The 16,462-nt window shown below is 45.9% G+C and overlaps 1 protein-coding gene across 2 annotated transcripts in view; it reads right to left on the bottom strand.

The window, feature by feature from the left end:
* HOXA3 (homeobox A3) overlaps nt 1-16,462 on the bottom strand; it is a 35,029-nt gene that overhangs the window by 2,394 nt on the left and 16,173 nt on the right. The window contains exons 3-4 of one of the 2 annotated variants that reach the window (XM_054990899.1): nt 14,605-14,685; nt 1,738-2,338 (exon numbers count right to left, since the gene is read on the bottom strand). In XM_054990899.1, coding sequence (XP_054846874.1) covers nt 1,738-2,221 — 484 coding nt within the window. In that variant the 5' untranslated portion in view covers nt 2,222-2,338; nt 14,605-14,685. Of the gene's footprint in view, nt 1-1,737; nt 2,339-10,103; nt 10,186-14,604; nt 14,686-16,462 lie in introns of those variants that run through there. The other variant, XM_054990900.1, reaches the window with a different exon arrangement.

The raw sequence follows: 16,462 nt of genomic DNA, 5'->3' as shown, positions 1-16,462 counted from the left end.
GGGAGAACAATACCTGGCCTCGTTAAATCATCTGCAAAAGGTCCCATTGACCTCAGTGATTTTATGACAATGTACCTGAATTATTCAGAGCAACCTAGGATACTTCAAAAGGTATCTTTCATTACTCACAATAAGATACACTAACAATCAAAACGTAAGACTTGAAAGCAGCAGGCATCCTCCAAACTTGTCTTTCCCCATACTACTGCCAGTTCCACAAACCAGTAAAAGAACGGGTGGGGCAATGTGGCCCATTCTAGTGAATGGGGTCAAATGTTCACACAGGGCCTAGTCTATCAGGAGCCTTCTGAGGAGGCGAATTTTAGGATACTATTAAAAGGCAGGACATTTGGATCATTTAGTGTATTGTTTTTTTCATCACCCAGAGAGGAGGGCACTACTTAGATTCCACTTCTTACTGTCTTAGGTCTTGTCTTTGCGGACCGCTTAAGAGAAAGTTAAGCATTTCTAAATGTCCAGTTCTATGTACTACTAAGCCAGATATCCTACACTCCTTTGGAAGTAAATTCCAGTAAAATCTGTGAATTTGATTGCAGGTTTAAAATCAAGCTGTGTGAATGCATCTTAATGCATCTTTAAAATCAATGCATCTGAATGCACTGCAGCCTTTCCCTCAAATATATCTACTAGTGAGTAAGTCCCAGAAATCTGAATAGGACTTATTTCCAAGATGACATGTTTAGGATTGGGTTGCCACCATTAGTATTTAGATGGAACAGGATTATGGATGGGGAGCAATTCTCAAAATTGCAAAATATGTAGGGAGAGGAATACACAGTTTAGAGTACTGTGTATATTAAATAATAAAGTATGTCAGTGTTGATTTTCCACTATAGCAGCATTAGAAATGCATTGAAGAAAACATTTGCAAAAAAATTAGAATCTATTTTCCTGGGAGAAGATAAATTGAGGAAGTAAGTGGTAAATAGAAGCCAAATGCCTAGGGAGACTGAGGCTAATACTTTTCTCATCGATTTGGGTTTACTTATGTAACAGCACTGTTGATAAACACCATAATCCACCCATAATGTATTTATGGACCTGCCTGCAAAGTGCTAAAGGACCCTAAGCTTTGTTCTCCACTCTTCTAAGGCAGCAGCCAGACTGTGAGCTAAAATCAGAAGAGGTTATGAATATCAAACCAAGCATTGATCCTGACTGCAGATAATTATGAGCTATTTTACTCTTGTTACACTTTAGCAAGGGGAGGTCACTGTCTTGTGACTGTAAGTATAGCACGCCCACCCTCCCTCCCCAAGCACTCAGGCCCTGCCACTGGTTGAAGAAAGGCCAAGACCTTTGTAACTTGACATAGTTTAAACCAGCGGAAGGGAGAGGGGGGGTGGTCTTGGCTATGGAATGTTGAAGACCCAGAGATGGCTCTTACTGTCATCTCATAGTCTGTAAAGGGAAGCGCTGAGAAGCTTAGTAGCTTCACATTCTGGAATCAGTCACATAAAACAACCTGAAGTTTCTCTTCTTGTTCCCCTTTCTGGAAATGGGCGTGGCTTTTAAGCCAAGTGTGTTTGAAACAAGATAATCCTTGCGCTCTCAGGAGGCTCTAGGTTCAAGTGAAATATTTGAGGGACGTTCCCAGCCTTTCTTGTCACCGTGAAATACCTAGGAGTGAAGGATTCAAAGAACTGGCTGGTGGATCTGGCTGGCTGTGTAAGTACTTCCCTCCTTCCATCGCAATCGACCCCCCTCCTTCCATACCTGAACTGGAACCGCTGTTTTTCTGCTTTGTGTTTTGTCGAGACTCCTTCATCCAGGGGAATATTTGTTTGGACATGGTGGGCGAGTTCACGATGGAGCTCTTGGTGGTGTTAGCTGGGGCTGAGTTGGCGCTGGCATTTTGAGGGGGTGACACAGAGGGGGGCGGCGGCGGCGGCGGTGCTTGCTGGCTTGGAGGCGGGGGAGGCTGCTGGGGTTGCTCTGCCAGGCCGGGGGGCTGGAGGGGCTGGCCGGTGATGGTCCTCATGCAACTCTCATTGATTTCATTGGCCTTATGGTGGGACACGCTGCTGCCGCCGCCGGGGGACTGTAAAGAGCAAGCCGGTCGATGGTACTCGGTTTCCACCAGCGAGGAAGGAGGCGGAGGATATTGCTGCTGACTAGCATTGTAAGCGAAACCATTTGCTCCTTGGTAGGGATAGCCGCCATAGATCGCAGAGCTGTCGTAGTAGGTCGCTTTTTGCATTTCGTTGTTTCCCAATATTTATTTCACAAACTGACAGGGTCTTGACACCCTTAAAGAATAACATTGGCACCCCTCTGTCACGTGACGTTTCTCCTCCAATGGCCCCTCCTGGTAGACCTAGGGCGTAGGGAAAGCACAGGAGAGTGAAGAAATAGTACAAATCCATCTTACTTTCAATAGCTAAGTGACATGAAAGCCATAACAGAAAAAGTGGTCAGCAATATTTAGCAGCATGACTTGGCCTGAGGCGAAGAGTAGCTCGGTAGAAAAACTGCTTGGATTTACTGGCAGCCAGGACCGTGTGGTTTACTGCTCTAGGAGACGGGCTTTCTAGGATTTTCAAACTGAGAATTGTTTATGGCTTCTAACAGAAAGGACCTCCTAGCTTATGGGAACGCAACACTTCCGGATCAGGGCGCTCGAGGAATACTTAAATGTACAGTAGAAGAGAATCCAGCACCACCTCCTTAATTACTGTCGTGCTAATTGCTAGATCTTTCCTGTAACAGTTTAGAAGTCATAATTTTGCTTCTCTTTAAAAAACTGATCGAAGCCTAGTTACAATTCTGAATTCAATTTATTTCTGAGAAAAATCAATAAATACCTATGTAATATTCACAATTCATGGACTACTCAAAATTCTTGCTGTCGAGGGAATCAGACTCATAAAACATTTGGTAGGAAGCGAAATAGTAACACATAATGACACTCGTGTAATGAAACTGCTGATCGACTAGGGATATCCCCACACTTGGCTATTTAATAACCAGCCAACTTCCTGAGCATAAATTAAGTTTAAATGCTGCGACTGTACACGGAGACACAAATCTGGCCTCTAGGATTAAAACAGCCTCAACACGTAGCCAAACCTAACAATCTAAGGGCGATCTTCCAGCCAGTCATTCTTTGTGGGAAGTTTCTTTTCGTTCCTTCGGGCCTATGTGTTGATTGTGTTCTGCGGGAAGTGAAATAAACTTACCAGGAGTCTATCAAACCCACAAGCACTTTCAAAATGTTCTTCGAGATCTCCACCCCCCCACCCCCAAATTCTACCTGTTCAGACATGATGGATTGGGGGGCAAACACACACACCAGGAACCTGAAAAACCAGCGTTCATCTCCATGACCACGGCTTGAACTTTCCTACCAACTCAACGATAATAGGTTCTGTCTTTGGAACTGCTATGTAATTTGATGTATGAGGGTCATTTGGCTGCAGAGAGGGGAATGGACACACAAAACCGCAGAATGCTTCTCCAGCTCAGGGGAATCTTTTCTGTTCGCTCAACAATGTTTACCTGGCTGAGCATAGCCAGCTAGAGATGGGCCCCCATTCATAGAAATCTTATCTAGCATCTAACAGCTTTTAAAGGTTGGTCAGAACCAGAAATTAAACCCATCCTTCCACAGCTTCTGGTGCATACTATCATCTTCCTACATATATTGTCTCTTCACATCAAAACACTCCTCTACCAATTCTAATTGCTTGAGGGGAAATCATGCTATATTATATTCTCTGTTTCAAATTAATTGTATGTGTTTGCGTTTCAATTCACACCCCTTTCTTCGAAATCAAGGCACTTTGTCGCGACAAATTTAATCACTCTTTTACATCTGGCTACTGCCAGTTTTTTTTAAAAAAAAAAAAACAGTGGTCAAGTATTTTTGATGGTTATTAGGCAAACTGACTAGTTAAGCTCTGAAAAGGTAAGCAAACTACACTCCCAATGCACCGACCAGTTAAACAGATGCCGCATGGAGTGAGGCCATCTTCGTGCCGTTTGGGAGTAAACCGATTTAAACAGGCGTGCTTTACATTTAACTAGGCGGTAAATCCTGTTGTTGCTATTTGTTCCGTAATATTTCCGGGCTTTGAAGGGGTTGCATTTTGAGTGTGTGAGTCTGGCCTGATGACTTCTCTCAAACTCAAAGTATAAAAACGGTGATGACTTCTATAACCCTCCTTTCCTCTTAGGTGGTTTAATACATCTGCAGGCTCTTCTAGGTGTCACTACCTAGTCCACGCCAGTAATAAGACTGGAGCAGAATAATGCTAAAGAGTTGCAGGGAGCAGGTGGGGGTCATTCCTATTCTTCACAGCCAACACGTACAAAGTCACTTAGTAAACTATAAAATGGGAACTGCAAGCCATCTCTCACCGAAATCAGTGGCAAAACCCCAAGCGTGAAGGTGAGTTAGACCCTACATTAAGTTACCCCCCCCCCAAATGACTGCTTTCCCCAGACAACTCCTCCTTACAGGTACAGCACAACTGGTGGACAACGACTGAGGAAAACAGGGGTGAGGGGAACACAGGCACCCCCAAAAACAAGCCCCAAAGAAGTCTGCCGCCCAACCCAGCGCCTTGGCCGGGGCACTCCCTCCTGCAACTCTCGATCTTTTATCAGAGGGCGCGACTCCGTCTGCTCTACAACGCTTCAGCCTCACCAGGCAGCCCGATCCTATGCATGTTTACTCTGAAGTGAGTCTCCCGGAGCTTAAAGGAACTCGCTTTAAGTCCCCTTCAGCTCCGGGGGTCGGCCCTTTCAAAGAAAAGATCCAGACTTGCTTTTAAACAAGCACCTTGAAAGGGGGGGGGGGGGTTGAGGGGAAAGCGTGGCTGGGTTAGGGTTAGGGAAAGCAGACCGTCCTCTCAGCCTCCCAAACAACCCCGCCCTTTCTCCCACTGCTCCGTCCGGACCCGGATCCCGGTAAAGGCCGAATGCTTCGACTTCTGCCGATTTCGTTCCTGGAGAAGTGGTGAGACTGAACGGGCCTGGAAACTTCCAGTGTCAGCCGTTAGCCTCCCTTGGCTTGCGCGCTGGACTGCAGCCTAACCCCCAACCCGAGTACTTTCCTGGTTCTCCTTCATCGACCCCCCCCCCCCACTCTGAAGCAGTGAGCCAGGCGGACGCCCCCTTTCCCAGTCCCCCCTCTCCTCCCCCAGCACCAGCCTCTCACCGCAAGATTTCCTGCTAGAGAAAGGAAAGTTGAGGGGCGAGGGGCCACTGGCCTGAACTCGGAGCGCAAAGGGTCTATCCGTCACTGCCTGGAAGGAAGCTCCAGCCTGTGAACTCTTCTTGAACCGAGATTTAAGTCTCTGGTCATAAATCACCAGGACATAAACTCCGCCATTCACCACTGATAGCCCTGTATTTTGTGGCCTGCTTACCTTAACTTCTGACGACTGGGGGGGAAGCCAGCATTGCTCTTTGGAGGCTCGGCGACAGTCGCTCGCTCCAGGCCCTGGGGGCAGCACTCTGCCCCCTCCCTAGCCAAATCCCCTCAGTTCCTTTGGGACGGGTACCAGCTCACCGCATCCTCACCGCCAGCCACGACGGAGGAGTCCTGCTGTAAACCGGAGGAGGACAAGCGAGGGGACCTTTCTCCAGCTCGTCTCGGACCGACAGACCCCCTCCCTTCTCCCTTACCTCGCTCAAGCCCCTACCTCCACTTCCCCACCCCTCCGGCCAGCAGCGACCAGAGGACCCCCCCCCCCCCCACCAGAAAGGTTCCCTTAACGGAGCTCTTCAGAAAAGCGGGGAATGTTTCTTATAAAATCTCGCACGCCCAAGGGGGCGTCTGTTAGGGAAAAGGCAGCTGCCTCGGGAAGTCCGAGGGAGTGGGGGTGGGGGAGAAGGAACGGAGGGAGGGAGAAGAAAGAGGAAGAGAAAGAGTGGAGCGCTGGGGCGGCACCGGAGGCCAAGAAAATTATGCTAATGAAGACAAAGGGTCCTCACCAAAGGGTCATTCTGCCCAAAGCCCCCTAGTAGTTGTTTTATTCATCTGACAATACTTCTGGCTCCCGGGGTGAAGATGGACTCTTCTGAACAGGGGTACGGGGTGAGATGGGGGGGGCGTTCAAGTCTTGGATTAGTGCCCCCCATTCATAAGGAACACCCTAGTCTTTGCAGCACTCAGGCCAACCAGGCTCTCCAACGAACGAATAATGACATTTCCGAATGAGGAACTGGCCCGGGAGAGGCAGCCCCCACAGATGCCCATGTAAGGACGCGTCACCACTCTGGACCTTCCCTGGCAGTTCACACGCGCATGCACATCCATGCACAGCGCACACATGGTTAGCATTGCATGTGCAGTGCCAAGCGCCAATGCGCTGAGTTCGGAGGGCTTCGGATTTCAATCCTAGAAATAAATACAGAACTCATTTATACAGGCCCTGCTAAATCGGATTGTCTCTCTTTTGGATTCAAGGGAAATTCCCCCCTCCCTTCTGTCCATCCTTCAACCCAATCGCTTTCAACTTACAATAAATCCAGTCGAGACTAACGGGGTTTACTTGTGGGTAAATCCTAAACGCCCTAAAGTAGAAGGAAGTTTGAAATGATGGAACTCCAAGGTAATTTTGAGCTGTTTGGATCGTGGCCAGCACTGCCAAAGACCCGCCAATAGCTAGACAACCCCTAACATACAGGCCAGTAGGCAATACTGAATATACTCACAGACACACACGAGATATTGTGAATGCATGTCGCCAGGAGTGAACATTTTGGTTTAGTGGACTGTTTCTCCTTTCCTCTCTCCTTTCGCCTCCGCCATCTCCTAACCCTTTATTTTCATTCCCCCCTCCCCTCAGTCCATTCTTCAACCCAAGTTACGCCAGGTTCACATAACATCAGCAAGCGGAATGCCTCTCGGTTCCAAGAAACCTGGGCATCGGGCGAGGCTTTAAAAGCAACACAAAGAAGCCACTTGGCGCGCAGGACATTCAAAGGATCCTCCGAATAATGCCTAGGTGTGAAATTGACATGCCTTCGTTACCGAAGGTGTTAAAAATACAAAGGGCCTCTGGCAACCGCAATGTCACCTTAAAGCCAAAACAAAGCATAAGGGGGGAAGGAAGGGACTTTAAAAAAATAAAAAGGAACCCACAAGTACTCGAAGGCCAGGGTGGCCTCTTATGCATACCAATGGTTTTTGTCATTTATGGCTAGGCAAGATTTATGACTTCATGCACCCAAGCTGTAAACAGAGCACCACAACAGAAAACACTTGCTCCTCATAGCACATTGCGGTGGCTCAACATGAAAGGAGAAGGGAAGAAGCGTAGGAGGTGGGGGGGAAGGGGGGGGCAAAATCCACTAGTAGGCATTTTACTACAAACAACCCCTTGAAAGTTGCGCGGGATGAAAACGCCCTTTTGTCAATAATCAACCCCGCACTTCCATTCTTCTGAAAACTGCTGATGTGACTTTCTTCCTTTTTAACACCCCCCCTCCCCAAAGCAAGAAGTCTGTTCAGCAACCCCGAAAAGGGGGGGTGGTCTCCAGAGCAAAAACCGAGAGGGCTGCATGTTCCAATCCGCCACAAAAGCAAGGGATTCCAGGCAGCCATGGCGAGTTTGGGGAGGGGGGGGGCACTGTCAAGGTTTGGAAAGACTCTGGGATGTTTTGTTATGAATCCGTTTAATGTTCTGATGCAGAGATAAGATTTGGTTTCCCCCATCAAGCCAAATGAGAGGGACAATTCGTCGCTTTCAGGACTAGGCATTTGTAAGGCCGGGTGCCTGAATCTCCAAAGAGTGTGCCGGAGGGATTCTCCTTCCCTTCACTCACCTCTTCATTTTAACGCTGGGGCGGGGGTATGAGGGCCTGGGCTCTTAACCCTTTTGAACCTTTTATGCATATTATTGCTCTGCCCCGGGAAGTTACAACAGTAGTTGAACTGCGGCCATTGGCAGTAAAGCGGCATAGCTCCAAACCCCCATTGAAGTGAGGTTTGATAGACCTTCCTGAACCGCCTGCTTCGAAACATCCTCTCTGCAACCTGGGAAAGAGGACTGCTCCTACCCAACTACATGCCCCTCCAGCCCACACCGATTCAATAACTAAAGACCCCCCTTTTTTTTCCTGGAATGAAACCCTTCAGATCCCTTTACTCTCGGCAAACAATAACAGGATATTGGGGGCCGAAAATAAAGGCTACTGTTCCGAATAATTCGGGGAGAAGTACGCTGCGGGAAGACTGCCCTGGAGCTGGTGTCCGTATAGGGAGAGAAGCTAGGAGATGGGAGAGATGCTGGATAAAATGCCAACCCCAAACACCCGGGCGCAGCCCACCTCGTTTACTCGGAAGTAAGTACCATTGAATTCCATGGCGCTTATTTCTTAGTAAGTGTCTTCAGTTTCGCTGCTCGGAATTGCAGCAAGTGGGTCACTCTTAGGAAGAAAACGGGTTTGAGGCCGATCTTACCGCCGACGCCGCTCGGTTTTGTGATTTACTCAGCATATACTTCGGGTTTACGCCTGATTCCCTTATTCAACTTCTGTCACAAAGCCCCCCCCCCCAGAGGAAAGGATCTGGACGTTCTCATTTATGATGGCTTTAACTGGGTCAAAATACACCAGAACTGGGTCATAAATCACAAGGAATGGTGGCAACGTAATTGAGCCGTAATTAAAGCTTAGCTGGGTTTTATTTGTTTCAACATCCGCATTGGCCTATTTGAAATCTAGGGACTTCCCTTCCAAAAGATTTTTAGGGCCCTTTTGGATTGCAGATTTTAAAAGATAAGAGAGACATTTAATGTTTCGTTGGTGGGGGTTTGTCTTGGCTTGTGGTCTGATTAGTGGAGCGGGGCGGGTTCCTTTTGCATTTCCGCATTAAAGGAGCTCGCAGCTAAACAGCCATAACATTTTAGGTAAGGGAAATTTTATTTCTAACCCTTCCAACCTTTTTCTCCAGAAGTCTGTTCCTAAACTGAACAATTGGAACAGACCAGTAATTTGGGAAAGGGGGCAGGCGGGGAGAGCAGGCACAGCGGCATGGAGGCGAGCGTCCTGCCCCAGCCCACTGGCAACATAAATCAAAAATCAGCACTCTGACCTTTCGCGATACTGGGACTCGGTGGTGGATGTAATTTTATATAACATTTGTCCCGTTGTATAACACAAGCAGGGCTTTCATTACCCCCCCCCCCCTTATACAGTGCGCATTTCCCTCCATAAAAATGAAGAAATAAAAGGTTAAGACACGGTGATTGGTATAGGAAAACTAGGGAGAATGTAAACCTTTATGTTAAAAGGGAGGGAGAGAAATGAAGGCACCCCTTTCTCTTTCCAGACCCCTGACCATGCACCCCTCCCAAGTATCTAAAGAAATATTAGCGACATGGAGGAAAGGTGTTGTTCCAGTCTCCGAAACAACGTTGAATTTTAGCAAGGAGAATAAGGAGACGGTCCCGTTTCTTCTCTGGAATCCTGAAGATTCTACTGGTGCACGTAACCGACCCCGAGTAAATAGAGTACCGCTAAGCATCATAAATAAAATGGCAGCAGAATTGCATGATCATCGATTTGGCCATTCTGAATCAAAGGGAAAGAAAGAAAGAAAGAAAGAAAGAAAGAAAGAAAGAAAGAAAGAAAGAAAGAAAGAAAGAAAGAAAAGAAAGAAAGAAAGAAAGAAAGAAAGAAAGAAAGAAAGAAAGAAAGAAAGAAAGAAAGAAAGAAAGAAAAGAAAGAAAGAAAGAAAGAAAGAAAGAAAGAAAGAAAGACCCGGTCCCGGTCCGTGACGTTTCTCGAAATACACTTCAATCAGTATCCGAGGAATATATATTAAACACTAAAAACGACAGTAATGACCCTCCCTGGTAGGATTATAAAGAACAACGAGCATGTAGTATTCAGATAGAAAGGTAGACACAACAACAACCCGTAGATATGCAAAAGCCGTACGATGGAGACGAAAAAGAGACCGCGATTCTCTGATCTGTTTATTGCACCCTCCCCCCCCCCCAGCACAGTGAAACAAAGGGGGAAACGAGGCTTGACTGGTATCCATATACACCCTTAAGCCTTTTCTCCTGACCTTTGCCTCGCCAAGCAATAAGTCACACACGTAAATGAACAATCAACGGAAATACCTTAAAATAAAATCCATCCTTTTTAACGAAGCATCTCGTCCTAACGGCCCGGCAATAACCTTTCCATAAGGACCGAGCGCTGTAACCCAACTGGAAGCTCTCCGAGGGGTGAGCGGGTTGGTCGCTTGCGGGGAGGGGGGGCGGGTGGATAATAGAAAGCAGTTCTTGGTCTGAACAGAAACTGGAAAAGCGTAATCACAGGCGAAGCCAGTCCGGGTCTCCACTCCAAATGCCACAATAATGCGCCGTATTATGTGCTCACGTGGTCATACGTCAACTTAAATCCTTTTATTTGAAATAGGGAATCACTGAAGGAACAAGGGTTCGAAACGCGAGCCTCTGGGTTTGTTTTTTTTTAAAAGCTTTAAGCAAGTGCCTTAAAGAAGAGAAAAATCAAGCAATGGAGATTATTTTTTTCTTCCATCTCTCACATTAATATTTCTGTGCCCTAAATTCAGACGGAAAGGTAAGAATTATTACTTTTCATATGATGTGATTACACTGAACTTTGAGCCAGATCGACCGGCCCTTCGGGATGCGACTCTTCTGTGACCCGAAAGGCGGAAGGGGACACGCGGAGCAATCCAGGAGAACTTCTGCCACTCCACTCCACTTCAGGACGCCCCCTCAGAACCAAGAGGCTCGCCCTCCACCCCACGGGCTCCTCTGTCCCTCTATTGAGTGGAGCTTGCTGAACACCCACATGTTACATCAGAGCACTTGTAGGAACCCAAAAGACCTTTAATTACCTGACAAAAGGGGAAAGAAGCCTCTGGGAAAGACTGCCGGACTTCTGTCCCCGCAACACCCTAGGAGGAAGAGGAGGAGGAGGAGAAGGAGAAAAGCGTCATCCTGCTTTGTGGTGGATCTGAATTTTGCAAACTCTTTGGGGACCTTCTTGTTCAACCTGTGCTTACGCATTTCCTATGCAAGTACTTGAGTGATGTACAAAATTATAGGGTTCTCCAACGATGAAATATTTAGAGGGAAAGAATAATCAACCGTCCAGAGAGGGAGGATGGGGGGGGGCGCTCCTGCAAGTCCCTCGAGTGAATCTAAGAAAAAAATTGATCTCTAATCTGCATGCAGATCTAAAAGCATCTCAATTTCTACCGTTCACTTCTTGCAACCTACACAATGCTTTGAGAAAGGATACCTCCCCATTTTATAAAGGCAGCAACGTAATATTCTTCCTCCCCAGAGAGTATTATATAGGCCCACGCTGATGGTTTTGATCCTCAATGTCTTGTCCGATCTTTGCATTTTATACCGCGCAATTTCCCTCAGCTGCTCTCTCCATCAGGCCCAGAAGAAAGTGTTATTCTGTTATGCTTCTTTCATCACTTGACCTACACTTTGTTAACCCACTGTGAGCAGATGAAACCCATCCTTCGCCTGCCTTATGGGGAGCAGTCCTATTCTTTTGACTTCAAGGGTATGTGGGACTATAACCACTATAACAGTCTTCCCGATCCACAAACTTGCTGGGACCTACCCGTTGCTGCAATTTTAATCCTACTACTCCGCTTAGATACAGGTCACGATTTTTTTTAAAAAAATGCATAAATAAGGATTCTTAAGTCTTAAAAGAGAACTTGCAACTCTCTTTCCTCGGCTCCCCTTCCCCTTGAAAATCTGTAACCGAAGCCATGCTAAAGTCCAAGGCAAGGCTCCCTACCTGGAAACCACTCTGGTGGCTTTTGCTAGCGTTGATTTCCTTCCAGCTCGCTGTGCACAGAACCACTGCCTTCCTGGAGCCCTTTGACGTTAACATGACATAAAGACCTTCTCTCACAAACAACTAAAGGGCAACACTTTTGCAAACTCTTTCCTTAGCACAATAGCCACACACGGGTCAATCAGGATCACCTATGAAGAGTTTCATCGACAAAGGCCGAACTTAAGCGGGAGAGAAGAGATGGATTGGTGCCTGCTCAAACGAAAGTGTCTTCAGGCCAGTCAAAAGAGGCCTTCAGAAACTCTTCGGCAACAATACAACTGAAATTAATGGATAATGGAGCCGATGTAGGAAAAACCACATAAAATCTTCCCGAGCCTCAGGAAAAACGTGGTCGACGGCTTCCAGCCAAAAGCAGAAAGATGGCTTAGCAAACAGAAACAACAAAGCAATACGTCACATTCATAAATACGGGGTTCAGCAGCAACTTACTTGCTTTGACACTGGGTAGTACTCAAGCTTCGCCTTTTCAAACGTCCCTCTCGCCAGTACCATTTTTTAAGCACTAACGACCAAGTTAATGTGAAAACTGCAGTTTAACTATTAACATGGTATATAGTAAGGGGCATGAACCAGTTCTGAAGAAAAGTCAATCTCTCTGTGATGACCCATTTCTTTATTATATACTTTAGAAGACCAGGAAGAAAGCAAGCTCCCTTTGAAAGATGTGGAGTCCTGGGCCTTGGCTGGATATTGCTCTTAAACATAATATGGCTCTGGAATTCATTTGCTTTGATCGAACTTCAGGGAGTATGAATTTTAATACAAATGAGAATTGACTTCATAGCAGCACCTCTTCGATTGGTGTCGCCATCCATTTCGCTTCATTCACGGAGATTCACCATGCTTTATTTGCTACCTCGAGGATCGAAGACCTGGAAACCTTGGGAGACCTAAAAAATGTTAACCTTTTATTTATGGAGAGGTGCCGACCAGGGTGCTCTGGGCTCCATTCTGAAGAAACAAGGCTGCCATCCAAGGCCCTCTGGTTTAGAAGGAAGGCAAGGGCAGAGGGCTCAATGGGCACTTAAAAATGTTTTGGGAGTGCAGATATCGAGTAAATTATGTATGTATAATTAAGACTGCAAAGCTTGAAAACCTATCTTAGCCTTATTTATTCAGAGGTAAGTCTATTGGTGTCAGTGGGGCCCTTTTCCCGCTAAGGCTGCAGCCTCAGAAGTAAGTGGGCCTTCCTTCCAAGTAAACCTGCTTAGAATGCCTGTTGCAAACCCCAAGCTATTGAAATTAAAGACCGGCCTTTTTAATTAAAAAAAGAGTTTTGGGTTTGGGAGGGAGTCCCGCTCTCCCGGATTCCCATTCAAACTCATATTAGGGTGCTGTTAATATATTACAGATTTTAAATAATCTAGCAATAGCTCCTGATATCATGTTCACATTACATCTTAAAACACGGGATAAAGTAATCCGATCTGGAAAGTGTATGTATGTTTACTCTGAAGAAAGTCCCACATAGATCTATGGGGCTTTGTAACCCAGTAAGTGTGCCTAGGGTCGCAGCCTTTAGGCGGAGCTTGAGGGAGAGATGTGCTTATGTTCACAGCTCTGTTTGCTTATTTTAGTTGTAGGATGCTATTGTTTTAGTCAAGGAAGAAGCTGCATTGTATTTTATGGATTTTCATCTGGGCACCCTTTTAGCCGGGAAGTTTGTTCAGGTTCCTCAAGGAGAAGGCAAAAGACATTCTGTTTCTCCCCTCCCGAGCGAATGATTAAGCTTCGCCCTAAGATTGTTCAGTGTTAAGTTAGCAAAAAACGAGGCTCTTTCTGGGACGATATTGTGGGATCTACCTCAAACACATAGAAAATAAATCATTCTTTCCCCTTTGGAATGCTGCTAATTTTAAATCAACTTGAACCGTTTGGAGACCCTTCAGCCAGCAGCTAAATCAACACAAAGAGCCCCTCTAGCCTGGTAATTTATGCGTTCCTTTAAAAAGTAGTATACTAGACTAATTGTACTTCGGCCTCATAAAAGCAAATAATTCTGGCCTGAAATTCAAAGAACTCTACATATCCTTTAGTTGTCTGAATCATCCCTATGGTGGAGTTTTAAAGTTTAGTCTAAGGACTAAAATGAAGAGTGAAAGGCAATGCCATTCAAATCAAGCATAGATGTCCAGTCTTTTTCAATGAGGGGGGTCTGGTAAAGACCACCGAAAGGAGTTTAAAACTCAAGGCACAGGAGATGTAGCTATAGGATGTTCCTGATATTTGCCTGCAGCCCTTTACCAAGGTCGCTTAAATAGTCTAAATTCTAATGGTGGATTTTATTTTCCGGATTCACACGGCAAACGCGGCAAAACATTCTAGAGGATCTTTGGAGATCCACACAAAGCAACACACCTTCCTGAAAGCCGCGAAACGAAATCACCAATCTAATCTGAGATCTCGATTTTAACGACAACTGAAACGTTCACTCAAGACTGCCTCAGCCTCTCTGTTATCGCCCCCCCCCCCCAACGCCAGCCCATTTACACTCTCTCTGTGCTGAAGAGCTCTCCAAGACCTTGCTGCTGCTTAGAGTCCTGTGTATTCCTTTGTTTGACAGACGTGCATTCTCCGAGCAAGAAAGACGAATCGACTTAGTGCAGGAAAATGCCAACCAATTTAGCTATTTGTCAAACTCGAATCTCCAAGTCACCTTCGCAACAAGGACCCCAGCAAAACCCATATCTGCAACATGAAACTATTTGAAACTCTCGGGCAACAGATTTCAATTTCTTTTTCCACCCACTGGGTTCTTACCTCCTCGTGTTCCAGCCACGGAGCAGAAGCCTTTCCCGATTTTATGCTTCTTTAAAACGTATTTTCCGGTGCACCGGAGTGCTGTAAACAAAGAACAGGCAATAGTTGAGTAAGAAATGGGAAAGAAGAGAGGTATTAACTCAGACCCAGACGGGGGTCGTCTGCTGAGTTATCCTAGGTGGGGTATGTAATCATGAAAACGAAATTGTTGATTCGTGTCATAAACATATAACAATATTGCCTTTTGCAATCGTGTATGAAATTGAAAGCCCCCCCTTTTATGTACACAGCGCCGCTTCCTTAGGATATATATATATCCCTTTTATATGAAATGCAGGCTTAGTACTTCTGGGGAAATGTTTAGCATCATTTAGTCAAATAAAAAAAAATTAAATGTAACCGGGCGATGGTCATCTTTGCTGAATGGCATAAAAACGGATGTTTCCTTTCAGCGCCAAACACAGAATTTTCGGAGCTGAATACATGCTTGAATATTCAGGCCTGATTGCTGACCAGTCTCTAGTTCTCTCCAACTGGCTCAGGCCAGTTAAATATATATATATATTTAATATATATATATATATATATATATGGGAAACCGAGAAACTAGGGATGGAACTGAATCTGAGCACGTTATTGTCCTTCACATACTAACAATCCTCCCCATCTAAAGTAACATGCACTAGATTAAGACTTTTTAAAAAATCTTCAGCTTTTTATTTTAAAAGTCCTATTCGATTTTTCTTAACGTGGCTAGTAAAAGTGATTGCTAATAATGCTAAGTGCAATTTCTTGGAATAATGTTGCCAGAGTCTTGAAAAGTCTAAAATCCATCTTGGGAGAGCTTTCCATGATAGAATTTGGTTGTTGTAATTGGCTGGTTCAGTAATTGCGATCATAATTTTAAATTTAGTGCTAAATAACCATCCAGTGCAAAAAAATGTTATTAGATATAATAATAGCTTACAGGGGGTGTTTATTGCTTTCTCGCCTTGTCGAGAGCTCTGATGGCAGAAGCTGGCAGCGGGTTTTGCCAGGCGGCCACTTCTCAAGTAAGGGGCACTCAAGGCTGGGATATTAATCCTGCCTGCTATTTCTGCCAGCTCTCTATTCTGGGGAACTCCTTTGGTGGTTAACGCTCAAGCCCCTCACTTTCCTCCATAAACAACCACGGCGTTACAAACTGTTAATGCAATCGATCGTCATTGTCGTGATTGGGCAGGCTCCCCGCTTATTTATTTATTGTTAAACCAGCACCATGCCATACAATAACTTTTGCCCGTGTATTTGGGAGCGATTAAGCCACACGCCACAATATTTTAAACTGCCAGAGCTCTTGGGGGGGGGCGAGGGGGGAGAATGAAACAAACAAACAAACACTATCCTTCTTCCCCTTCTAAGTAGCCGCGGAGCACTTAAGGCAGACGTCACAGACATTTAGAAAAGCAACTCGAATATTAATTGCGGGGTTTCACTTGGACCTAAATCGCTCGACTTCAATGGTGAGTCATAGAGCATTTTTGCTTGTGACTCCCCCACCCCCCCTGCCCCGTTCACAATGCTTGCTGCTGCCTCTCGGGTTTCTTTTTCGGCCCTGCTCAAGAACCGGTGATTTATGAACGCCGGGCAAACTGGGAAGGGGGGAGAAAACAGGGACGCCCGCACTGTGGTAGGCAACTTCCACAGTCTGAATGAGTACCAGGGCGCTATCAAATAGCTTCGCCTCGCTTTAGGCTTAATCACCAAAAAGGCAGCTTACAACGAAGATTTAACATTTCGTAAATCTTCCGCTCGCTATTGCAAAGGGTCCCCGCAAAGCACGTGCAAACAATGAAAGGCAATCAAGGCACACGACTGG

Source organism: Eublepharis macularius, chromosome 11, assembly GCF_028583425.1.
Source record: "Eublepharis macularius isolate TG4126 chromosome 11, MPM_Emac_v1.0, whole genome shotgun sequence".
In the NCBI taxonomy this organism is placed as follows: Eukaryota; Metazoa; Chordata; class Lepidosauria; order Squamata; family Eublepharidae; genus Eublepharis; species Eublepharis macularius.
Note: the sequence above shows the minus strand (reverse complement) of the source record. Positions and strands in the feature narration are given on the sequence as shown.